Source organism: Bipolaris zeicola (genome assembly GCF_000523435.1).
Source record: "Bipolaris zeicola 26-R-13 unplaced genomic scaffold scaffold_186, whole genome shotgun sequence".
In the NCBI taxonomy this organism is placed as follows: domain Eukaryota; kingdom Fungi; phylum Ascomycota; class Dothideomycetes; order Pleosporales; family Pleosporaceae; genus Bipolaris; species Bipolaris zeicola.
The window spans coordinates 1-23,425 of NW_006912235.1; the positions used below are offsets into that span (position 1 = coordinate 1).

At 49.3% G+C, this 23,425-nt stretch overlaps 9 protein-coding genes across 9 annotated transcripts; 4 read left to right on the forward strand and 5 right to left on the reverse strand.

The window, feature by feature from the left end:
* Positions 1-1,189: 1,189 nt before the first annotated feature.
* On the forward strand, positions 1,190-4,675 carry COCCADRAFT_29083 (glycoside hydrolase family 38 protein; the record flags this gene model as incomplete). The annotated part of the gene is made up of 3 exons (XM_007717582.1): positions 1,190-1,347; positions 1,422-3,189; positions 3,239-4,675. The coding sequence occupies 3 exons, from the start codon at positions 1,190-1,192 to the stop codon at positions 4,673-4,675; spliced, it is 3,363 nt and encodes a 1,120-aa protein (XP_007715772.1).
* Positions 4,676-4,987: 312 nt separating this feature from the next.
* Positions 4,988-6,499, reverse strand: COCCADRAFT_29084 (uncharacterized protein; the record flags this gene model as incomplete). Its single annotated transcript, XM_007717583.1, has 5 exons — positions 4,988-5,148; positions 5,225-5,518; positions 5,574-5,644; positions 5,694-5,845; positions 5,909-6,499. 5 exons carry the CDS (start codon positions 6,497-6,499, stop codon positions 4,988-4,990), a joined length of 1,269 nt encoding a protein of 422 aa, XP_007715773.1.
* An 848-nt stretch (positions 6,500-7,347) lies between these two features.
* On the reverse strand, positions 7,348-8,847 carry COCCADRAFT_39769 (uncharacterized protein; the record flags this gene model as incomplete). Its single annotated transcript, XM_007717586.1, has 4 exons — positions 7,348-7,892; positions 7,945-8,477; positions 8,560-8,704; positions 8,784-8,847. The coding sequence occupies 4 exons, from the start codon at positions 8,845-8,847 to the stop codon at positions 7,348-7,350; spliced, it is 1,287 nt and encodes a 428-aa protein (XP_007715776.1).
* An 821-nt stretch (positions 8,848-9,668) lies between these two features.
* Positions 9,669-11,565, forward strand: COCCADRAFT_105282 (uncharacterized protein; the record flags this gene model as incomplete). Its single annotated transcript, XM_007717587.1, has 6 exons — positions 9,669-9,800; positions 9,860-9,987; positions 10,037-10,250; positions 10,295-10,544; positions 10,591-11,353; positions 11,409-11,565. The coding sequence occupies 6 exons, from the start codon at positions 9,669-9,671 to the stop codon at positions 11,563-11,565; spliced, it is 1,644 nt and encodes a 547-aa protein (XP_007715777.1).
* A 366-nt stretch (positions 11,566-11,931) lies between these two features.
* On the reverse strand, positions 11,932-17,451 carry COCCADRAFT_7942 (uncharacterized protein; the record flags this gene model as incomplete). Its single annotated transcript, XM_007717576.1, has 4 exons — positions 11,932-13,227; positions 13,280-15,646; positions 15,700-17,107; positions 17,156-17,451. 4 exons carry the CDS (start codon positions 17,449-17,451, stop codon positions 11,932-11,934), a joined length of 5,367 nt encoding a protein of 1,788 aa, XP_007715766.1.
* An 894-nt stretch (positions 17,452-18,345) lies between these two features.
* COCCADRAFT_39772 (uncharacterized protein) lies at positions 18,346-19,341 on the forward strand (the record flags this gene model as incomplete). The annotated part of the gene is made up of 1 exon (XM_007717588.1): positions 18,346-19,341. One exon carries the CDS (start codon positions 18,346-18,348, stop codon positions 19,339-19,341), a length of 996 nt encoding a protein of 331 aa, XP_007715778.1.
* Positions 19,342-19,895: 554 nt separating this feature from the next.
* Positions 19,896-20,546, reverse strand: COCCADRAFT_7944 (uncharacterized protein; the record flags this gene model as incomplete). The annotated part of the gene is made up of 2 exons (XM_007717577.1): positions 19,896-20,353; positions 20,483-20,546. The coding sequence occupies 2 exons, from the start codon at positions 20,544-20,546 to the stop codon at positions 19,896-19,898; spliced, it is 522 nt and encodes a 173-aa protein (XP_007715767.1).
* A 609-nt stretch (positions 20,547-21,155) lies between these two features.
* On the forward strand, positions 21,156-21,761 carry COCCADRAFT_39774 (uncharacterized protein; the record flags this gene model as incomplete). The annotated part of the gene is made up of 2 exons (XM_007717589.1): positions 21,156-21,234; positions 21,295-21,761. The coding sequence occupies 2 exons, from the start codon at positions 21,156-21,158 to the stop codon at positions 21,759-21,761; spliced, it is 546 nt and encodes a 181-aa protein (XP_007715779.1).
* A 911-nt stretch (positions 21,762-22,672) lies between these two features.
* On the reverse strand, positions 22,673-23,276 carry COCCADRAFT_39775 (uncharacterized protein; the record flags this gene model as incomplete). Its single annotated transcript, XM_007717590.1, has 3 exons — positions 22,673-23,026; positions 23,082-23,179; positions 23,240-23,276. The coding sequence occupies 3 exons, from the start codon at positions 23,274-23,276 to the stop codon at positions 22,673-22,675; spliced, it is 489 nt and encodes a 162-aa protein (XP_007715780.1).
* Positions 23,277-23,425: the final 149 nt, after the last annotated feature.

The following is a 23,425-nucleotide window of genomic DNA, read 5'->3' on the forward strand; positions in this document are numbered from 1 at the left end:
GGCACGTGGGGCGAGTAGTATGTAATCACACCATGCAGACACAGCTCCGCGGCCACCATCCCAACCACGACAATTCTCCATGCGCATGCTATCACGTGCAAGCAAACTACACCTCTATCGTGCCACCAGTACCATCTACCTCGCGTTCTTACACATCAGTCTTACCAAAATACCACTCGTCCAGTATATATAAAAAAGTCTACACACCGTACCATGTCTATCCGAATACCCTCTGGCCCCATGACTGAATCTCACACTTGCTCTTCAAACTTTTTTGGAAAGAGGAGACGCAGTAAAGGCGTGTAACACGGCGGCGGAGAACAAGACTAATTCTTTGGAAAGGGGCGCTGGTCATGGGTTTTACGGTTGAAGATGTGTAGCAGAGAAATGATGTGGGAGTTGATGGAGGGTTGAGAAGAGGAACTTGGGTGTATGTAGGAAAGTAGTTGTGTAGTGTGTAGATGATTTCGAGTTTGACTTTCGTACTGTAGTTGAGTATGCGATAACATATTGTCTCTTCTTTGTTGGTCTGCTTATACTTATACCATATCTCGTAGGTCGACAGTGTTCTTGACACTTGCGAGTAGTAGCTGGGACTTGGAGCGTTGTTAAATGCACTCAGTAGGATTATGAGTATTACCGAATATTGATTGTGGTTCGACTCCACTCTGTGTTTAGATATTAGTGAGTAAGATAGTTGGGATGATAGAGATATGGTGTTCTTCTGTCTTAGATGCAATCCAGACAAGTACAGTACATGACTTTCACCTCTTCCTAGGTTAGAATACAAGAATGGCTCTTTAGTTGCAACAGCTACCCATCCCTCATGGTGTTTTTCAAGGATTATGGTATCGTTGAAGAAAGATCAAACAGTCACTTCAGCATGCTAATCTGAATCTCTTCACATTTGGAGCGTAGGTGTGGCAATATTTCCAAAATATATCCAAGTTGATCACGTGCATGGAGGCGTGCGGGAGAGCGGGTAGTAGTGGATACTACGTACGGGAGTAGAAGCATGGACCATTGGCCGCCAAGATGCGGGGAAAGCTGAGCTCCCCCAACATGCAGCTCATGCAAGGTACACAAAGCTCTTGTACTCTTCTAGCAGCTCTCAGCTGATACACTAACCCTTCATCTCTTCTTCAACCCACGCAGGAAGCTCCATATTTGACAGCTTATCCCATCAACCATGGGCGGAGAATCACATCGTATTATACCAGTAACGGTAGCCAACGACTACCCGAAGTTATCCGATGGTCCGGTCGGCAAACAGATTCACAGCATCTACGAGAGCCGCTTGAGGCAGTTTTTCGATGGCGGCCAATACCGAGAACAGAGTCTGATAGGGTAAGCCCTCGGAGCTGTAGTAGCCATGACCACAGCCTATAGGCCTAGGCATCGTATGCTTATACGTGATATAGCAAGCTCACCGAAGCCGTCGCGTCAGGTCCCGAGTGGATCAAGCTATCTGTATACTCCCCTCCAGACCTCTCGCGTCCTCTGTTCGATGAGGCGACATCACACGCGTTCCATCCGACAAAGGTCGGCGAATCCTTTGGCCCCAGTTGGTCGACGCACTGGTTCAAGGTCCAGCTCACCCTTCCCGACTACTTGCTGGAAAAGGAACATCTCGAGTTCGTCTGGGACGCGAACAACGAGGGCTTGATCTGGACCGAAGATGGACGTACCGTGCATGGCTTGACGGGCGGAGGTGAGCGTACACAATGGATACTGCCTAAGGCGTTTCGAGACGGCAAGGAGCATACCTTCTACATTGAGATGGCCTGTAACGGCATGTTCGGTAACGCACCTGGTGGCGACTCTATCCAACCACCAAAGCCCGACAGGTACTATACCCTCCACACTGCCGAGGTCCAGGCTGTGAGTCTAGACGCCAGAGGGCTCTACTTTGACTTCTGGGAAATATCAGATGCCGCCCGTGAGTTCCCTTCAGATTCAACCCAAATCCACGATGCCCAGCAGGTCTGTAATCGCATCATGGATACTTTCATTGCTGGCGATGGAAGTCGGGAAAGTATCAAGGCAGCACGCAAGATTGCTGCCGAGTACGTCGGAAAGAATGTCGATTCACACAAAGTATACCAAGGCGACCAAGAAGCTATTGTCCATGGTATTGGGTACTGCCATATCGACACATGTTGGTTGTGGCCTTTTGATGAGACTAAGCGCAAAGTCAACCGCTCCTGGTCGAACCAGTGTGATCTCATTGACCGGTATCCCGAGTTGCGCTTCTGCTGCTCACAGGCTCAACAGTACAAATGGTTGGAGCAATACTACCCATCCACATTTGATCGTGTCAAGAAGAAGGTCAAGGAGGGTAGCTTCCAGCCGATTGGCGGTAGCTGGGTCGAACACGATACTAACCTACCCGGTGGAGAATCGCTAATCAGGCAGTTCTTGTACGGCCAGCGTTACTTTGAAAGCAAATTTGGCCAGCGTTGTCGCACTTTTTGGCTGCCAGATACTTTCGGGTACTCCTCACAGCTTCCGCAAATCTGCCGCATCTCAGGAATGACTCGTTTCCTGACACAAAAGCTCAGCTGGAACAATATCAACAACTTTCCCCACACCACTTTCAACTGGGTTTCACTCGACAACAGCCAAGTCATCTGCCACATGCCGCCCTGCGAAACATACACATGCGAAGCCAATTTTGGTGATGTCAAACGCAGCGTTACACAACACAAGTCTCTTGATCAGGACAAAACCTCGCTGCTTGTTTTCGGAAAGGGAGACGGAGGTGGTGGCCCAACATGGCAGCACTTGGAGAAGCTCAGGCGTTGCCGTGGTATAAGCGACACTACCGGACTGCTGCCTCGCATCAAGCTCGGTGACTCTGCCGATGACTTTTTCGACCGTCTGGAAAAGAAGGTGGCCAGTGGTGACGAGCTGGTAACATGGTACGGCGAGCTATACTTTGAGCTCCACCGTGGAACATACACCACCCAGGCAAACAACAAACGCAACAACAGAAAGTCTGAGATTATGCTTAGGGATATCGAATACCTTGCAACCTTGGCAACTATCAAGAATGGCTTCGGAAAGAAGAGCTCATACAAGTATCCGAAGAAGGAGATTGATGACATGTGGGAGAATGTGCTGTTATGTCAGTTCCACGATTGTCTGCCTGGAAGTTCGATTGAGATGTGTTATGATGATTCTGACCGCGTAAGTCGTTGCCTATAACATCTCCACAAGACATTGCTGATTGTTGTAGATTTATGCGTCGGTTTTCGCTACCGGAGAGAAACTGCTTTCTGACGCGCTGGCTGAGCTGGGCTTTGGCGACCAGACCACCTTGAACGAAAACACCAAGCTCATGGCCATCAACACTCTGCCATGGAATCGCTGTGAGGTTATCAAACTTCCTGCTGAGGCACGCCAATCCGTGTACGGTCGAGAAGAGACCAGATATGGCCTCGCCTACAGCAACGGATCGGACAAGGGCTTTGGAGCCTTGGAGATTGCTCCTATGGTTTCCCGTATCCCTCCATCCAAGGCATTCATTGAAGAGATTCGTCCCAACGTCTACCAGATGCGTAACTCCCAGTTTGAGGTAGAGGTTACAGATGGCGCTATCACCTCACTCTTCGATATTCAAGCTAAGCGTGAGCTCATTCCAAAGGGCGCCAAAGCCGGTCAGCTTGTCATCTTTGACGACAAGCCACTCTACTGGCAGGCTTGGGATGTAGAAGTCTACCATTTGAAATCACGCCAGGAGCTCAAGCCCAGCAAAGTCACTATCACAGAAAATAGCGTTCACCGTGTGAGCCTGGAAGTCGAAACCAAGATCTCAGAGAAGTCGTGGATCAAGACAACAATGTCTCTGCCAGCCGCTGGTGCCACTCCATCAGCCATTGAATTCGACGCCGAAATCGAATGGCACGAGACGATGAAGTTCCTCAAGGTGGAATTCCCCGTCGACATTGTCAACACCGAGGCCAGCTACGAGACGCAATTCGGTATCGTGCGCAGACCCACACACTACAACACCTCGTGGGACATGGCCAAATTCGAAGTCTGCTGCCACAAATGGGCCGACCTCTCCGAAGCCACCTACGGCGTCTCCATCCTCAACGACAACAAGTACGGCTTCGCAACCGCAGGCAACGTAATGCGTCTCTCGCTGCTCCGCGCCCCCAAAGCTCCCGATGCCCACGCAGACATGGGCAACCACAAGACGCGCTACGCCATGTTCCCCCACGAAGGCCCGCTGGACCACCGCACCATTCGAAAAGCGTTTGAATTCAACAACCCCCTCAAGATTGTAGGTACCACGCAGGATAATCACGACACCAGCCTCCTCAATCCATTCCACATTTACAACGCTCCAAACCTCGTTCTCGATACCATTAAGCGCGGTGAAGACGACGAGGATGTATCCAGGGGTGAGTTGCCAGTTAAGAAGGGCCACAGCGTTATTCTCCGCATTTACGATGCGCTTGGTGGCAAGAGTAAAGGTGTTTTGACCTGGGGCAATTTGAATGTGACAAAGGTTGTCAAGGTGAATGCGCTGGAGGATGAAGAGGAGAATGGTGAGGCGCTGAGGATTTGTTCGCTGAGGACTGGGGGGGATGCGGAGGCAATGGAGACGGGTGTTGAGATTGAAGTTAGGGCGTTTGAGGTGGCGAGTTATAAGTTGGTGCTTGAATGAGAGAGAGAGGATTGATAAGGGGCGGGGGGAAATGGATCTCGGACGTTATGTTTAGTTTATGATGCTCAAGGTTAATGACGAGTAAATGCCCAATAAAGACATTTTTGTTACAAATGTCAGTTTGCAAACTGGGTGAACAGATTGTCAGGACCAAACACCAAGATGCAATTCATTTCTACCATTTCTCCATTCTTCTGTTTTGCTCTGTTCCAAAGTAGGGGAAAAGAGAGAAATCGTTTCCACTATCTAACATGTGCGCAGCCCAGGACATGTACTTTCGAGGATAATCGACACGAGTTGAAACAGCAAAGTTTAATGGATACGATCCAGCTTGAGCCTGTTCCTCGCAATCTTGTCATCGACATTATCCGTCTTGCCTGTAATGCGAGTAATGTGCTCATTCTGCTTATCGGCTTCAGTACCCATTGCGCGACCCAGCTGGTTCAAGCTCTTGGCTGCAATGTGTAGTTGATCTGTTTACATTTCACGTTAGCACTTCTATTTCCATCATACGTATGTATGTGCATGGAACGGCAGAAAAGCACGTACCCAAGTTGTTCTCAATCTCATTCTCCATCTCGTCGTCTTCAGAGTCGGGCTCCATTTGGTACTTTGATCGCTGGGCAAGCGAAGCCTTGTTGCCTCCGATCCCAGCACCAGCACCTTGAATTCCGCGCTGTGCTTGGTTTGCACGTGCAGCTGATTCCCAGGCAGCCTTATTTGTTGCCTCGCGGGTCTCACGGTCGCGGGTGTGTTGGTCCATGGCTCGTTGCATTTCCTTCTCGCGTTTGGAGTTACCGGTGAAGGGGTTGGGTACAATGGAGAACATGCTTGCGTTGATTCCTAGAACAAATCAGTATCGATATTGAAGGGGGTTCAGACTAGATCAGGTACTCACGAGCCAGCTCCTTAGTCTGTCCTGAAGCCCTATCACTTTGGATAGAAGCAAGATCAAGATTGCGTTCGGTGCTACGACCATGTTAGTTGCTGCACAAGAATATTGTTGGTATTTCCGTACTTATGGATACGCTCTCCTTGTGCTGCCATGGTGGACAGAGTTCCTCGACCAGTCTCCAAAGCCTGTTCAGCCAGACGCAGAGCGTTTCTTGTGCTAGAAACATCCTGCTGCTTGATGAACTTGATCTCTTGTTTCGTGGCATTAATATCTTCCTATAGTATTCAAGGCACAAAGTCAGCGCACGTATTGTGAGTGAGTGATTCTGGGAAACTGACCTCTTCCTGTTCTTCAGCCGTCAATTGGCGGTCCTCGTAGGTGCCATAGCCGCCAGGGGTAGAGCCGTAGCCCCCGGCAGCACCACCGCCGTATCCGCCGCTCTGGCTGTCACCATAGGCACCACTCTGTCCATAACCGCCCGATTCTTGCTGTGGGCGTCCTTGTTGTCGTTGGGCGGCATTACCGAAAAGCTCGTTACGGCCGGCATCGGTGGCCATGGTGCCGTTCGAGGCAGTTCTGCCGAGTCCGCCGTAACCACCAGGACGCTGGGGTGGACCGCCTCCATATTGGTCGTTTCCATATCCTGACTGTGCGCCATAGCCACCTCCTTGAGCACCATAGCCAGCAGGTCGTTGTCCATAGGACTGACCAGGTCCCGTTACCGCTGGCGTCTTCTCTTGTCGGAAAGAGCTGTCCTGGCCGCCAGAGTATGAGGGAGGCGGCTGGGCATAGGGGTCGTTTGCGGGAGGGGCGGCATATGGGTTTTGAGCTGCTGGGCTCTCTTTTCCCTTGCGGCTGCCGAAAAGGGCGGAGCGGTTGCTGTCTTCAGCCTCACCACCCTTGTCTTTTTTCTTGCCAAACAAGCCCATGATGATGTATTAGAAAGCGGAGACGTTTGATTTGAATACGAGGGTATTAGTGGAAAGTGTAAAGACGGTGTTTGTACGGGCGAGGTGGAGGTTGGATCGAGGATGGGTGTTGGGTCGTTGTAGGGGTGAATGGATCGGGAAAGGCAGCTAGTTAATTGTGGGGTGCGTCTTATCGATTGCGCCAACAACAGATGTCGCGCTCTAAGGTGACGACGGGATAGCGAGGCGTTGCAATTGAGAAATAAGAGGCGACGTTGATTCTATATGTGTATATATACACAGGCTGCACGGGAGATGAGGGGTGTTTGAGCGACGGTAGGCCGGGGCGTCTGGTGTTTCAATCCATTCAAGCGCCCAGAAGCTGACGCTACCTAGAAGGCGGAGTTCAGGTACGCCACCGCTCTGGTTGTGGCAGTGTACGCGGACATTCGCGGGCAACGCCGATCATACGATGACGATGCCTGCTCCTTGGTAAATAATTGAGAACATTGTGCCTTTGAATTGCCAATGCAGACGAACGCCACTGAGAGCCTCGCGGTTTTCGCTTTGAAGGGTTGGGCTGCTTGGGCCCATAACTTTCTGGTCCCTGCATATTGCTACGGCCACCCTGGTCGTGCCACTCACGCAAGGCCCCGGTGGACATGCACATTCAGACCGAAAACAAAGCAGATATGTGCTCAAAAATAGAGCAAGAGAAAAACTAATCGCGAATTAGTAGTATGTTTTATCTCCTTGATCGGGGTATCTAAATGCTGCTTCTTGTCGCAACCATCTTCTACTACACATAACACGGCCTTTGTTTCGTCGCCCGTCATCGCCTAACGCCCAATGCCCAACCAGAACGTCTGCTAGATTGTCCATACTGCACTATCTTCTTCGTGCGTCCCCTCACCGTCAGACGATGGTAAGTCTTCGTGCTCCTCCTTTGTCCTGATTTCATTTCCTGTTACCACGGGAAAAGACGTCAGAACCCGGCTGATATCGCCCCACCACACTTCGCCAAATCTACGATACCAATCCACAGTAATCCGGAGGCCTTCATCGAAGCTTGTCTTGGGCTGCCATCCCAGCGCAGCAAGTTTCGAACCATCTGTTGCGTACCGCTGGTCGTTGAAGGGGCGATCTTCGGTATACTGAATCCATTGTGTTAATTCGCTTTTCGTATCTCGCGGGATGCCGAAATTATCGAGGAGAAGATAGCAGATCTCCGTATTCGATATCTCGTCCTTGGAGGCAATGTTGTAAATTTGCCCAATGTCACCCTTGTGCAAAATGGTGTCCAGAGCATCTACAATATCGCCTGCGTAGAGATAACGCCGCGTTGGTGAGCCGTCGCCGTGGAGGAGAAGCTTCCGCTTTCGCTGTAGGAGCATGATGAATTTGGGTATAATTTCTACATCTCTATCAGACCTGCGCGTCATTTTCGGGGTGGAAACGTCACCTACTCTCGGGAAATTGATGTGGCCCGTATACGTTATTCGCCCGGACTGTAATTAGGGGCAGCTTGAAGCTGCTCCGGTATGCGCTGACCATCATCTCCGCCGCCGCTTTGCTGGCCGAGTATGGATTTGTGGGTGCCAATATGCTCGTTTCGCTCAGGTCCGCTGCACCAACAGGCACATCACCATATACTTCGTCTGTCGAGATGTGTATGAATTTATTGACACCATGTTCCCTTGCTCTCTCAAGCAACACATGTGTTCCATAAACATTTGTGTGCGTGAACTCGTACGAGTTGCCAAAGCTGAGGTCAACATGCGATTGCGCCGCAAAATGGACAATGGTGTCGATTTTGTGCCTACGGAGCACACGCTTCACAGTAGCGGGCGAGGTGATGTCACCTTGCTCGAATGTGAAGTTCGGTCGGCCATCGAGAATGCGCGTGTTGTTGAGTGTTGCGCAGTAATCCAATCTGTCCAAGGAAACCACATTATAGTGGGGGTACGTAAGGACTATATGGCGTACGAACCAGCAGGCTCTGTGTCCACATCAGTCTTGCGCTCGCGACAGGTTCGAAAAGACGCACAGGTCGCGCTTCCAGTGGTTTCGATGCGACGTACATGAAGCCGGCGCCACCAGTGATCAATATGTTCTTCGCGTCTGCAAGTGGCTCAAAGTTTGTGCTACCCGTAAATACTGGAGCTTGTGTCCAAAGCTTCTCTTTGACATAACTCCTTGGGTTAAGCACAGTCGAACTCCGGCGACCTATCGCCAGTGGCAATGTCAGTGCTTGGCCTGGACTGTGTGTCGTGCATTGCATTGCATAGCGTAGGTGGATACTTACGCTTTGTGCCATGGGTGCCATTTGGGACGTCGCATACTTCGCTAGATATCTCCAAGGCACTCATACTGGCAACAACTGTTGATGCCGTCGTGCAGGAAGGATACGAGGTTTACGCGGCATGCTTGAGCGACGTCTGAACCCGAAATTGTTATTGCGCAAGCGCGCCAGGCCATCCACGTCGCATCAACCAACGATCGACGCTAGCCTGAAGCAGACGCGTAGCCGGAAGGATGCCTCACGTCATCGAGTCAGGTACTGTGTAGTGTAGAATGAAGGTAACGCGTAGCTGCTTTTGGCTCTTTGGTAGGTTGTTTGATATAGCCCGAATAGACACAGAACAATATCTGAACCTCGCTGGACTACAATATAGCTCAAATGTCAATGGTGAAGAAATACCGATGCGAGCCGTGGGTGAACAACAAGAACGTACAAGAAGGCAACTGACAGTGAGCGAACAAACTCTTATTCTAACAGTGCTCTACGAAGAAGAAAACACTGATGAACTTACAAGCACGAAACCATCTCAAGATGCACTGGGAACTCTTATCTTGAAGTCCTGTGTGAAGAGATCTAGTCACGTGCCGAGTGTCTCCAATCCCGCCTACTTCCGTTTGGAAGTATGCAAGCACCCCCTCGTCAAAAAAGGCCGTACTTAACGCATACTTGGAATATCCCTGAGTAGTGTACTGTTCGTGCTGAGCACTGTCACGTCTTTTGATAAGATGGTGCAAATAAACTTGTGGAACTTAATGCTGCCCCACCAAAGTGCCAAGCGGGAGTGAGGAGTAATAGAGCCCCATATCCACACCCCCGCAATATATATCTTGTGTCCTAGACGCACTTCAGCTTACTCGCACAGGGCAAACACATGCCTAAACTTTTATCATGGATTCTGCTAAACAAAGAGTCTGGTTCTTTCTCGAGCCGTTGGGCTTGTTGCCCGCCTGCATAGTTGTGTTGGGAATCACTGCCATAATTGTTGACTATAGTCGCATGCTGTATTTAAGAAAAAAGATGGTAACATCTTATGCTATCAATCTCATAACTTGATGCACTCGAAACTAACAAAGCAACAGCCACCTGGCCCATTACCCTGGCCAATAGTCGGAAACACTCTCAGTCTACCGAAAGAGAAACCTTGGTACATGCTGGAACAGCTCTCAAAAGACTGCAAATCCCCAGTGATTACATTCTGGATTGGACGGTAAGTGCTCACTGCGACCTTACGTGAAAACACAGTTGATCAATTGTAGACGACCAACAATCTGGATTAACGATGCATGGGCTGCAGATGAGATCCTTGTCAAACGCTCCAATATCTACAACTCTAGACCACATATGCTCATGTTTGGTGAGCTGATGAATGGACAAGACAATCTCATACACAAATACACGTACACCAACGAGCAGCGAGAGAGATTCCGTGTCCTGCGCAAAATCACACATCATGGCGTTGGAATACAACAAGTGCGTCGTTCACATGGTGACTTGGCCAATACTGACTATCAAAGGTTCAACAATACCGAAAATTTCAAGACGACGAGAATAAAGTGGTGGTATATGATCTCCTGAAAACACCCGAGCTATTTGCTTCACATTTCGAACGCTATGCGGCGAGCGTTGTCTCTATTGTTGGATTCGGACGACGTATCTCCAATAGTCAAGATACATTGATCACGGAAGTCATAGCTCAGATGCAACATGCCGCTCACCTCGCTGTTGTGGCAAAAGACTGGCCACGGATCATCGAGACATTTCCTTGTAAGTATTCCTGCCTTCCTTTAAAAAATCTCTAATATAATTTTAGGGCTAGTAAAGCTTCCCCGTAGTATCGCACCCTGGTTACGCAACGTGAAACAGTCTAGCAAGACGAAGTACGGTCGTGAGAACTTCTTCTATACCCTAGCCGAAGAAGCACAGGATGCTCCAGACGAAAACTACGCAAAGTTCCTCTTTCGCGAAGCACCACAACACAAGCTTAGCCGCGGTGAAGTCTCCAGTCTTGTCTCCAATCTTTTTGGCGCAGGCGCCGATACCTCCAGTAGTACTCTCATCACAGCTATAATGGCTATGCGCGCCTTCCCCGAGACATTGAAGCCTGCCTGGGACGAACTCGATCGCGTGGTAGGCTACTCGAGAAGTCCTTCGCTCGACGACGAATTGCCCTATGTCCGCGCCTTTGCCAAAGAAGTTTTTCGCTGGCGCTCAGTAGCCGTTGTCGGAGGAAAACCTCACGCACCGACCCAAGATGACTACTGGAACGGCTACTACATACCCAAGGGAACTTGGATACAAGGAAATGTATGGGCTATTCATCACAACGAGCACGAATTTCCAGACCCTGATCAGTTCAACCCGAAAAGGTTCCTCGACACGGAAGATCGACGACCGTTTCCGGGAGAGAAGGGATACATGACGTTTGGATGGGGGAGAAGGAGTTGTGCTGGTCAGGCCCTTGCTGAGCAGGGCACGCATCTCAGTGTTGCGCGCTTGCTTTGGGCCTATCGCGTCGAGCCTGCTACCGATGAGAAGACGGGGAAAGAGATACCGGTTGATATTTTCAGCTATACGTAAGGGCTTCATGAAGAGGCAATTGGATCTAGAGACGATACTAACAAAAGGTAGAAACGGATCAAATTGGCGTCCTCAGCCTTTCAAAGTCAAATTTACCCCTAGAAACGAGGAAATCAAGAAAACCATTCTTCGCGAAGGTGAGGAAGCGCTGATGCGGCTAGCGAAGTATGAGAGGCAGGCGAAGTATATGCTTGACTCTAAGAAGTAAAACCTGAATTTGGAATTCGTCAACAAAGCTCACTTCTTCAGAGTGGTATGTGCAGTACTACTAACAGAATAGGCGTGTGATATGTTTCAAAACTTTGTTGTCAATATCCTCTTAATAAGTTAGTTGACGGAGCGTAGTCCCAATGTTCTCCACAATAGCCAGTGACCAAGTCAAGTCTAAAGAAATCTTCGCATTACCCAACTAACTATTTACAAATCACACAATCTAACAAGGAAAACCCCAACTTGGAAATAAATGCAAAACAAACAAAAGATTCAACCAAAAAACCACGCAAACCGTCTAATAAACAAAAAAGAAGAAAGGGAAAAACAGACAATTTGAGGAAAACATTACCCGGAACATCCCTCACCCATAGTACTTCTCCAACCACTCCCTCAAATCCCCAATGGTGGGGTAATCCAAAAACAAACTTCCATTAACCTTGACATTCAGTTCATTCTGGAACTTCTCAGACAGCACCAGCGACATCAAACTATCAATACCCAAATTTGCGAATTCTGCATCGTCAGTCAACTCAGCAGTGTCGATACCAGTTTCCTTAGCGATAAGATCGATAGCTTTGTCGACGGTGCTGTTGGCGGCGCGGGGCACATCGACGCTGGTGGCAGATGTGTTGACGGAGGCTTCGGAGGGGGTATCGCGGTCGGAAGTGTCGCTGGCAGAGGACTGGGTGTCGTCTTCTTTAGGAGCGACGGATACGACAGGAGCTGCGGGGACTGCTTGGACCTTGGGTGCTGCAGCAGGCTTGATAGGGGCGGCGGGTGCTGGACTGGATTTGGCGGGTTGAGCGCCGCTCTTGGAGGGTTGGGGCGCGGTGAAGAAGCGGTTGAGGAGGACGCGGGGGAAGCGGCGGAAGTGGATGCCTCCCACCATGCCGACGATGGAGTTGTCGGATGCGCTGAGGATGAAGACGTCGCCCAGATAGACGGAGGGGTCGTCCTTGGTTGGGATCATTTTGACGTAGGAGCGGTATCGTGCGCCGGGGGTAAGGGGCTCGGCGAAGCGCATGGTTTTCCAGCCGGAGGTGACGCAGTAGTTGTTTGTCGTGTCGATGGTGTCAGAGCAGTTCATGATGAAGCCGGCGATATGGGCGACGCTGTCGATGAAGTAGGGTGGGACGGTGTAGGTTCCGTTGTCGACCTTGTCGCTGAGCTTCACTTCGGCGAAGGCTTCGAGATCGTTCATGACGACGGACTGCATGCCGCGGTACTTGTCGGCGTAGTCGACAAGGTTCTTTGCGAAGAGAGTGTAGGCCATGTTGCGAGAGAAGCGGTTGGCCTTGCCCTCGGCTGCGAGCTGCTCCAAGGACTCGATACGGTGCTGGACTAGATGCGCCATGGGACTCCAGCTCGACAGCCACTCGTCTGCGTTGCCATACTCGAGGTTGGCGGTTGCGAACGGCTCCGACAGGCTTCCGTCTTCTTCGACATTTTGCCATGTCAAGTTGAGAGTACCGCTCTTGATGTCGTTGGTGCTGGCAGTGACCTGGATGGACTGGGGAGTGTCCATGGAGTGCTTCTTGGCAATCAAGGCACTGGTTACATGCAGGTTGCTCATGTTCATATCCACTCTCTTTGTCTTTGGGTAGAACTTGCGGTAAAGATACTCTCCCAAAGTGAATGCAATATCGGCATGGATAGACTGCAAGACTGTTAGCGAGTGATGTACCGGAAAGTATTAAACTTTAACTTACTGATGTAACAACACCACAGTTGTTCATGGAGTGTCCATGGGCAGCAGCCAAAAAGTCTTTCTGCATCAAGTCCGACTGCATGACCACAGTGCCCTGGTCTCCATTAACATCGACTGAAATGATGTTCTGTACCAAGGAGCTCAAAGACTCGTATTTCTTGGTATTACCAGCTGCAGGCTCTGCCGCTTCGACCTTCTTGTCGTAGAAGGTGTTGCCCTTGGTCAAGCACCAATCGCCATTGTACTGAATCCAGTAGTTCTTCTCGTCCCAAGCATATGTCGGAAGATCAAGAAGACGCACTGCATCTGCAAAAGGACGGTGGAGCTCATTCCAGTCCACATCAACGCCATCGAGATGGATAGCTGCTGCGCTCTCAGAGATGGTCTTCCAGTTGTTGTCTCCACGGCGAATGGATGGGACAGCGGTCTTTGTCGATGGGAAGATGGACTTGATGAAACCGACACAGACGGGGTGAGGTCCCATCTCCATGAAAACAGTCTCTTCATTTATGATTGACACATCACAAGCGTTCTTCGCAGCAGATAGGAAGTCAACCGTCTCCCGTGTAGCGTTTCGCACGTAGCTAGCGTTAAGCGACCGTCCGTCAAACACGACCTTACCGAGAAGGGGTGAGACAACAGGCAGCTTGGGCTCGTGGAAAACGACACCGCTCTTGCTAATCGCTTCGAACTCATCGAGGATCGGGTCGACCTGCTCAGAGTGGAATGCAAACGCCACGTTGAGCTTGATGCAGCGGAACCCAGCTGCTTCGAGATCTACAGCAATGTCATCCATCTGTTCCTTGGTACCACTAAGAACAGTGTCGGTAGGGCCGTTGATACAGGCAACAGTGTGTGGCTTGCCATTCGACGCGCCGGTGATAGAGTCGAGAGACGCGCGTACGGCCATCATGCAGTGGCTACGTGGTGTGCATGATTTCTGGAGCATCAAAGCCCGAGAGCCAACCATGTAGATGGCATCGTTGGCACTGATGACTCCAGCAACATGCATAGCTGCATACTCGCCAAGGGAGTGTCCCATGACAACATCAGGCTTGACGCCCAATGAGGCCCAGTAGTGGGCCAGAGCAACCTCAAGACAGACCAGTGCCAGTTGAGTGATGACAGGAGGATGCTCGTGATCGCGTGGGTGAGAGCCATCCAAGGCTGGGATGAAAGAAGGAAAGCCTTGGGCTTGAGCAAGTCTGTCGAGGTATTGGATGTGCTCTCGGAAGACTGGGGCTTCGTGGTACAGTTCGAGATCCATCGACTGGTAAGAGGCTCCCTGACCAGTGAAAACGAATGCCACTGATGGTGGGTTGGTCTTGTTCAAAGGCTTCAATGAGTCGACCTTGTTAAGCTGCGTTGACATTTGCTTCTTCACTGAGGCAAGATCCGTAGCACTAACTGCGACCCTGTACGAGTGGTGGTACTTGCGCGCAGTCGTAGTATAGGCGAGATCCGAAATGAAGACATCTGGGTTTCTGTCGAGATATACAAGCAGGCGGTTGATGTTGTTGCGCAAGGAGGTCTTGGTCTTTGCAGACACTGCAATGACGTGCGTTGGCCTGGTCTCCTTCTCGCGTACCACGACGACTGGGGGCGCTTCCTCCAAAAGCATCATGGTGTTGCCTCCGGCAGCTCCGAAGTTGTTAACAGCTGCGATACGCTTCTTCTTGCCATCGCTCTTCCATTCGGTCATCGAGAACGGGATTGCGACATTTCGCTGATCCAGATCCTTTGGCAGGCGTGGGTTGACTTCGGTCTTGATGCCAATGTGTGGGGGAATGGCATTCTTCTGCAGCATCAACAAGACCTTGATAAGTGCTGTTGTTCCAGCCACTGATTCTCCGTGGCCGACATTCGACTTGACGCTTCCAATGTGGAGCTTCTGATCAGCCCTGCGGCTAGGGAAGGTGTTTGGAGCATACACGTCTAGAACACCCTTCATCTCCTCAAAATCACCAGCTTGAGTGCCGGTACCATGGAGTTCCACATATGAAACATCTAGTGGATCAACACCAGCTTGCCTGATGATCTGTCGCGACAAATAGGCTTGGTGTCCTGCATGCGGATGGGTGATAGAGACAGCCTCTGCTGAGTGGTTGGTGCCTGCAGCAAGGATAACACCAAGAATATTATCCTTATCAGCCTGTGCATCTTCGAGTCTCTTGATGACGACTGATCCCACGCCATCCGCGCGGCAGTAGCCATCAGCACTGGCGTCCCAAGTCTTGCAGGCGTTGTGGCCCTTGGTTAGGAAATGGCCCTTGCAGAGACCAGTAAAACCATCAGGGTTTGTGAGGATGTTGACTCCACCTGCTACAGCAGTGTCAACCTCACCACTCCAGAGAGCTTGGCAAGCAACCTGAAGGATTGTCAGTACGATTTTGTCAACGACACGCGAAATCGTCTACTTACTTCGATGGCCGCAAGTCCTGATGAGCAGGCAGTATCAATGCTGTAGCTAGGGCCGGCGAATTTAAAGAAGTAGTTGATGCGACCAGGTCCAAAAGCACGGCATCCTCCTGGAATATAATACGTTCCGACTTCCTGTCCTTGGTTGACCTCGCGGTAATCGTCAGCTGCTTGGCCGTAGTATGTTCCGATGCGCTGAAGCTTGGTTGACTGGGTCCTGTTGGCGACATAGCCTGCCCGTTCCAATGCCTCGTACGCAGTTACAAGCGAGAGTCGCATTTGAGGATCAACAGCCATTGCCTCTCGAGGTGACATGTTGAAGAAACTCGGGTCGAACATGCCCGGTTCGTCGATGAAACATCCGTATTGGGTCATCGTCTTGTTGAGATCCTTGCCTTCAGGGTCATAGTGCGTGTTGATGTCGAATCGGTCTGCAGGTATCTGGCGTGACACATCAAGCCCTGCTTCGAGCACTTCCCAAAATTTCTCGGTGTCCGTTGATCCGCCTGGAAGTCTGCAAGACATTCCCACAATGGCGAGTTTGGATTGTGCTGGACCTCGGGGGGCTTTACTCTCAGTAGCATCCTTGAGAAGTGCCGACATGTAATTGTTTAAGGATATGGAAGTATCTCTGGAAGCCTTTTGCAACTCAGAACGCAAATCGTTCAATGGAATAGAGTTTCCAAAGCAAGAGAGCCTGATTTGAGTTCGGTTGTTCTGCTTGGCATAGTCGACCTCCTGTGCAATGACTTTGTCCCACTCAATAGCTTTTGTCAAGAGCTCTGCTACAACGCTCTTGATCAGTTCCCCGGGACTGGATACTGTGTATGGAGTACCGGAGCTTGTTGAGAAAAGTGGGAATGTTGGTTCGTTTTGCGAAACAAATCGATCTGATGAAGTGACAACGTCTTGAACAATATTCTCTATGTCATGAGAGTCGTAGACGTGGGGGGCATGGCAGAGACCTCCATAAACGGGTAGTGCAATGGACTTGGCATCTCTGAATGCTGTGGCTTTCTTGAAGAGATTTTCAAGTTTTGAAGGCGGGCCACTGATTGTTACAGATGTTCGACTAATGGCGCTAATGAAAATACGGCTGGTATCCGAACTGGGGACTGCTTCATGGTATGCTTCAAGCTCTTTCTTCGTCTCCTGAGGATCAACGTTATGGACCACATAAGCCCATGTCTTTGGGGGTTCAGTTGGGTCTCGAGCTTCTAGATAATGCGAGACGCCCTGTACATGGACTCCCATGCGGAAGGCGATTGTGATCGCCTGTACACCGTAGAAAGCTACTTCGGAAATGTCTCGAGCTAGAGCAACCGCGGTTGCCGAAAGCAAGCCGACACCCAAGCCCGTGAGATGCTTTTCATCGTGCGAGAATGTTGACTCATTGCTGTTTTCAGCATTACTGTGAGAGTCAGTGAGAGACTAGAGTTTTTCTTTTGAAAGAACTTACAATATGTAAACTGCGAGTTGAACGAGTATCAGCAGAACTCCATCGACTGCGCCACATAGTTCCCCCTCGCGGAGCTCCTTCTTCTCTACCCAAGAGATGAGAGTTTCGAAGGTAGGGATCTGGTTTTTCAAATTTGATGGAAGTTTTTCAATCTCATTCTTGACGGCTCTTGTTGCGTCTCTGAGGAAACGGGCTAGAACTTCGTGCTCAATGGTCTTGCTTTGGTTGTGCAAGTGTCTGAATATCTCCGAAAGATCATCTTTAGGGAACTCGTTACTGAAATATACAACCTCCATGATGACGCAGATCCCTATAAAGAGTTTCTAGAAAGTAACAAGAGTCTATTCCAAAGCCATGAAAACACAAAAGACTAGGAAATGATGGTGGTTTTGGAGTGAGGAATTCTGAGTATGGTAACTAGAGATATATGTATTCAATCCATCTTGTTTCAAAAATGCCAACCAACCTCGGTCTATAGCAACCTCAGTACATTCAACCGCTTCTGGTATGCGTATACACGCAAGACCCGTGGGCTATACCACACTATCGAGCGACTCCACCGATGTCCAGTTAAGCTTGCTTAGTCAGAACGGACTCGAGCACAACTACGATACACGTGACATAGGAGATCATTGCTCGGAAGAACTACCCAGAGATCTCCGATAATGAATTTGGAAAGTGTCGACCACGTTGTCGGGTTCTGCGCCACGGAACATTCGGAATGATCCGGATTGGGATACGTGCCGTACTATTCCACCGAGTGAGCTTCTGGCGATCTTAGGCCCCCGTCATCAACCCGAATCCCACACCAACGCGTTCTACAGAAAGTCGAGCCGAGACAAGCGATGCAAAATGTGATGGCAATGTTTCGGAATACTCGTTACAAACTCCCGCGATCTGTGATTCCTCCTTGTTTCCAATGCGCATCGCGAACTAGTGGTATGTAATGCGAACCAATGGGAATTAATTCGGTTTGATATATAGAATGTGGTGGAAAATTAGCATTATGACGATAACTATTTCCTCTGATTTAAAGGATACCGTGGAGAAGAGATAGATGTCTGTACTTCAGAGCAGAGTGCATACATACTCTCACTCATATAACCCTCTCCTCAAACATCTTTATATTCCAATCCTCTTGCGCTCATTTCGAACATCATATATTCATCATCATCTAGACCAGTTCAGCCATGACGGACGATAAAGGGGGCTACAAGCAGATCAACAAATCGCTCAACATTTGCGCTTTTGAGGACTATCTGAAGGGCCAGACCGCAAATCTAGACCCTATACCTGATGTGGAGCAAGTGACGGAAAGGGTTTTACGAGTGCGGGGGCAAAATCCGGGAAAGTTCACCTTCCAAGGCACCAACACTTTCTTAGTGGGCATTGGATCTTCTCGCATATTAATTGATACGTCTGGAGGAGAGCCTGAGTATGCGAAACTGCTTGCATCAACCCTTGAGTCCCGGAACATCAGCATCAAGTATGTTCTGATAACACATTGGCATGGCGACCACTCCGGTGGTGTACCGGACCTTATCAGAATGTACCCGCACCTCAAAGACCACATCTATAAGAACGATCCCGATCCAGGACAACAAGATATCCACGAAGGGCAAGAATTTTGTGTCGAGGGTGCTACTGTTGTGGCACTGCACTGCCCGGGACACTCAGAAGATCACATGTGCTTCATACTCAAGGAAGAGAACTCCATGTTCACTGGAGACAACATCCTCGGCACCGGAACAAGCGCGGTAGAAGACTTGGGCATATTCATGTCCAGTCTGCACAAGATGATGGATCAGAAATGTCGAGCTGGCCACCCCGCCCACGGCGTTACTATCGATGATCTGAACATGAAGATCAATCGAGAATTGTCGTCAAAATACAGGAGAGAGAAGCAAGTCATTAGGGCGTTGCGCAATCTCCGCGACTATGGACAGAACCGACCAGTCGTTCGCGACATTGTCGAAAATATCTACGGAAACTCGGTGGACGAGACTACGCGCACGTTAGCGTTGGAGCCGTTCATCGACGAAGTTCTTCGAAAACTTGCGGGTGATGGGAAAGTGGGTTTCCAGGTTCGCGCTGGTCAGAAAAAATGGTTTCTGATTGGTAATGAGCAATCAACGGCGGGTGCGATGCGGCAGGTTCAGTACCCTGTCACACGCGCCAGTGCTTGATGTTAAGTCTTTGGTTAGATTTCGGCTGAGCATTTTCTTGATACCAGAGTTTTTTTTTTAGATCGAGTTAGACAGAACGTACCATATGAAGTAATTTCTTCCAAGATGTTTCGCGGGATACTTTCGACCTATGACTTCGTGATAATGATTTCCTAAATTGTAAGTTGAGCATACAGTCTTACGCTGCTGGGACTTAGTTTGTACTCAAGAAGTGTGATGGTAGGTTGTTATACTTGGTTTTGTCTAATGTAAGGATAGGCAAGTTGTTATGAGAAACCTTATGTCTCCATGTGCTTACTAAAAGAAAGAGAAAAACATCCAGGATCCAAAATACTTACGGAAAAAAAGCGGATGCAAAGAAAAGGGCAGGTCTCTACTCATCGAAATATCACGTTTATACGGGGTCATTTCATGTTGAAAAGTTCGAATTCCCAACAAATCAATTCATTCAAACTATACCAACTGACACTCTAGTACATATGCATAGCTCTATCCATTTCCATACTCCTTTGATCAAACACTCGCCGAAATCGAGAACACAGCGTATAATTTCCCTAACTGAAGGAAGCGACAGCACTGAGCGCAGCACCAATAGCCACAAGTGCTGCTCGAAGAAAGTTCATCCCCTTCCACCTTTTCAATATGATTCGGACCTCCTCATCGCTCACCCCAAGATCCTTCGCTTGAGTCCCCTGCTCGACCATTCCCCCCAGTGTCAACAATTTCTTGTTAACCTGGGGCTCCATATACAGCAATGTATAGGGGACAATCAAAGGTACAACGAACGCTGCTGCTGCGTACAAGGCAAACGGTGATGCAACATTGCCGATCAGCTCGGTGTCATTTCTAGCACGATAGGCCGAGTAGCCATTACATAGAGTGACAGTGATGGCAATCAGAGGCGATGTCGCTTTTCCGATGTTGTACATAGTCTTGAACTGATGCACGAGCGTGTCGACTGGAGCTATGCTGAGCGTTGGCACTCCGGCATGACTGAAGCACACGATGAAGCCTAGCAAAACCCCGCATTAGTTTAGTCTTTCCAAGTTTTCTCTTTCGATCGTTTTCCGCCATGGTTTAAATCGCATCACAAAAAAGATTTACGCAGCGAATCCACTTTGCACGTGATGTGCATACTCACCTGACAAAAGTGCTGCGCCTGTTACACCCCAGGCGTGCGCGACTTGAACTAGAGTGTTCTCCATTTTTCGGATGAATTGATCTTGAATTGGATATGTTTTGTGACTATCGGGGGATGCTAGTAGTAGCTGCGTCGATTAACACTGGATGTGATGCAACTATCCAACTCAAGCTGTCGTCGTCACGCCTCTTATTTGCATCAGACAGCGAACATCTGCGGAGCCTTTCTCATCACATCGCCCTGATTTGCGGCTCGAATGCTGTGTATGCGATTCGATTTTGATCATCGGTAGGTCTGGTTGCGGCCCTCGGAGGAAATCTCACTCGCGAATGGACTTCGGAACAATGTGGATCGGCGCAACAATCCACCTGACTTTCTACCGCTTGCCACTAGAACAACCTAGGCAATTTTTTCAAACGGTTTCTGAGTACTATTCAAGCAATTCAATATGACCGCGATTGATAGTATTTCAAGGAGAAAGGAGGGGTCCGAAAATTGTTCCTTATCTCTTGACGTCTCCGATTCTTTGCATCATCATTCCTCTAGGAGTATTCCTTCCTCTGCATAGTGCTATTGGTGCTCATCACATAGCCAATTTTGAGCAAGTTAGCAAAGTACTACAACCCTGTGCTACAACTCATACTGCATACCCTGGCGTGAATTCTCGTTCACAATGGCTGCCTTGGATACAGCGTTCTATCTCATACCTTTCATACATTGGGGCATGATCGTCTCATTGTTCATTGTATCGGGTATGTTTCTCTCAATAGGACGGAGGGTAACGAATTGTACCCATCTAACATGTTGTTTAGGCATAGCATGGTCCTTCAACCTGTGGGTCGTGCCGATCATTAAGTTGAACCCATCGAAAAGCGCCATCGCACAGCTGTTGGAGACATCCCGACGTGGCGGGGCTTGGCTGGAGCCATTGAACGCGAGCTTTGCCTTTATGTTCGGCATAACGGCCGCTCTGCTTTCGCGACACCCTGATCCAAATGTAGCTTCACAATGGAAGCCGTTTGTAGCCTCGTTTGTTACATTGCTTCAGGTAGCATGGTGGGAAAGAGTAATGATCTTTCCGCTTGAGGCATCGATTGCGAATCTAGGAAAGGGCAAGGAAAAGAGTGGGGGTGCTGAGGGAGCTTGGATGGACCATGAGACCAGCAAGGTCCTGCACAAGTCTCTAGATGAGTGGTCTCGGTGGCATGCAGTTCGCGCGACGTTGCCGTTGATCGGCTCGCTGATCGCATTTGTCGCAAAGCTACAAAGCAGGGGTTGACCCGGCGATTATGGAAATGTAGATGGACAGCGGACAAGGTCTCAATGACATGCGTAAGCTGGTCGAAACGATAGTGAGAGTGTAAGCAGGGAGTTAGTCATGGTCTTGGTTATCTGGAGTACCCTAAGAAGGTGGATAAAGAGTGGAGAACAGCTGAATAGCTGAGGATCGCAATCGCGTTAGTTCAAGCTTGCATGATAGTGACATCACCTAGCGGCTTAGCATAAGCACAATAAAATCCGAGTGATACTAGCGAGCATGCCAAAGATACCATTGGTCATCTGATTTATTTGTTCGCGTACGAATTCTCGGTGCACTGTTCTAGCCTTCCTGACGTGTCGGTACTACTAGAAATGCACATAATCGGCCCGATGTATGGATTAGACTGCCTCGTAAGCAGAAGGCTTCGCTCTCCTTCGCATTTTGACCATGACTCAGGAGTTTTCACGAGTAAGTGAGAAGATTTTGCTACACGTATGTACACACGTACATGCGTACGCAAGCAGATCGTTCTCCGAGATGTTTTGCATATGCACGTGGTAGAAGGTCATTGCGCACCCTGGGTTTGAACCAACACAAAGGGAATAGTAAGAAATGCATGAGTATTGTAAGGCTAATCCTGGGAAAAGCCACAAAGTATTGCCTCACGAAATTGAAGACGGTAAATTCCAACCGATGCAAAATGTACACAAGTCACATCCTCCAGGATCTGATCATGCTTGAGATACGGTACTATCGACATCGGAATACTCACTGTATATGGACTGCACTGAAAACCCCGTTAAGCTTAAGTAATCTATATCAGGTTAATGTATTTGTTGAGACAATATGGGAACCTTATGCTACAGCGCGCTAATGCCTGGCCAAATATGTCCTATTCATATTATACTACTCCCGCTCCCGCGGTACTATCACTGTTCGAAAATCTTCCCGTAGTCTCCCTCCGACCACCTAATACCAGGTTCAAGGCCCGCAAACCTCCACTCGCCATCGACCTGACGATAATGTAAAGTAGCATTGCCATGCGCATGACCCTTGTATAGCACCTGCGTAAGCGCATCATCCTCATACTTCTGATGCGCTACACGCATTTGATGGTGTCCGATAATGTAGCCCGGTTCCTTTTGGATCCACTTTGTCTGGCCCATGAAATGTTGTGTCTTGATGCGAGCGTTACCGAGAAACCTTGGGCTAGACGCCATACCGAGAAACTCTGCGGCTGGCATTTTCTCCCACATCATTCCCATTACGGTGCGGTAGTCAATCTTGGGATAACTTCAGTTGCTGACTCGCAGATAAGATATGGATTGGAACACTTACGTAGAGTTCCGGTGCGAGGCATCTTGAAAGACGGTCCCAGTCTTTGCTATCGTAGCTCTCAGCCCATTCGTACGCTGCAGCTTGGCATTCGATGATATCTGTAGCTAGCATGTTAGTATTGGGCTACAGATTCAAGGTGACTGGGATCGATGTTTTACCTGCTGGTGCTGGTCTGACTTCTGTCTTGTGAGGCATGGTGTTACCCTACGAATTTCTTCTCAGTTAATTTTTGATTATTTACTCAATACAATTCTCAAATCGCATCCATAACCGTACGTTTTTGTAGGATTTTCTTCCAAGTTGTGACGGTTGGACACCGGCTGGTTCTCTACAGTCCTGTTGCG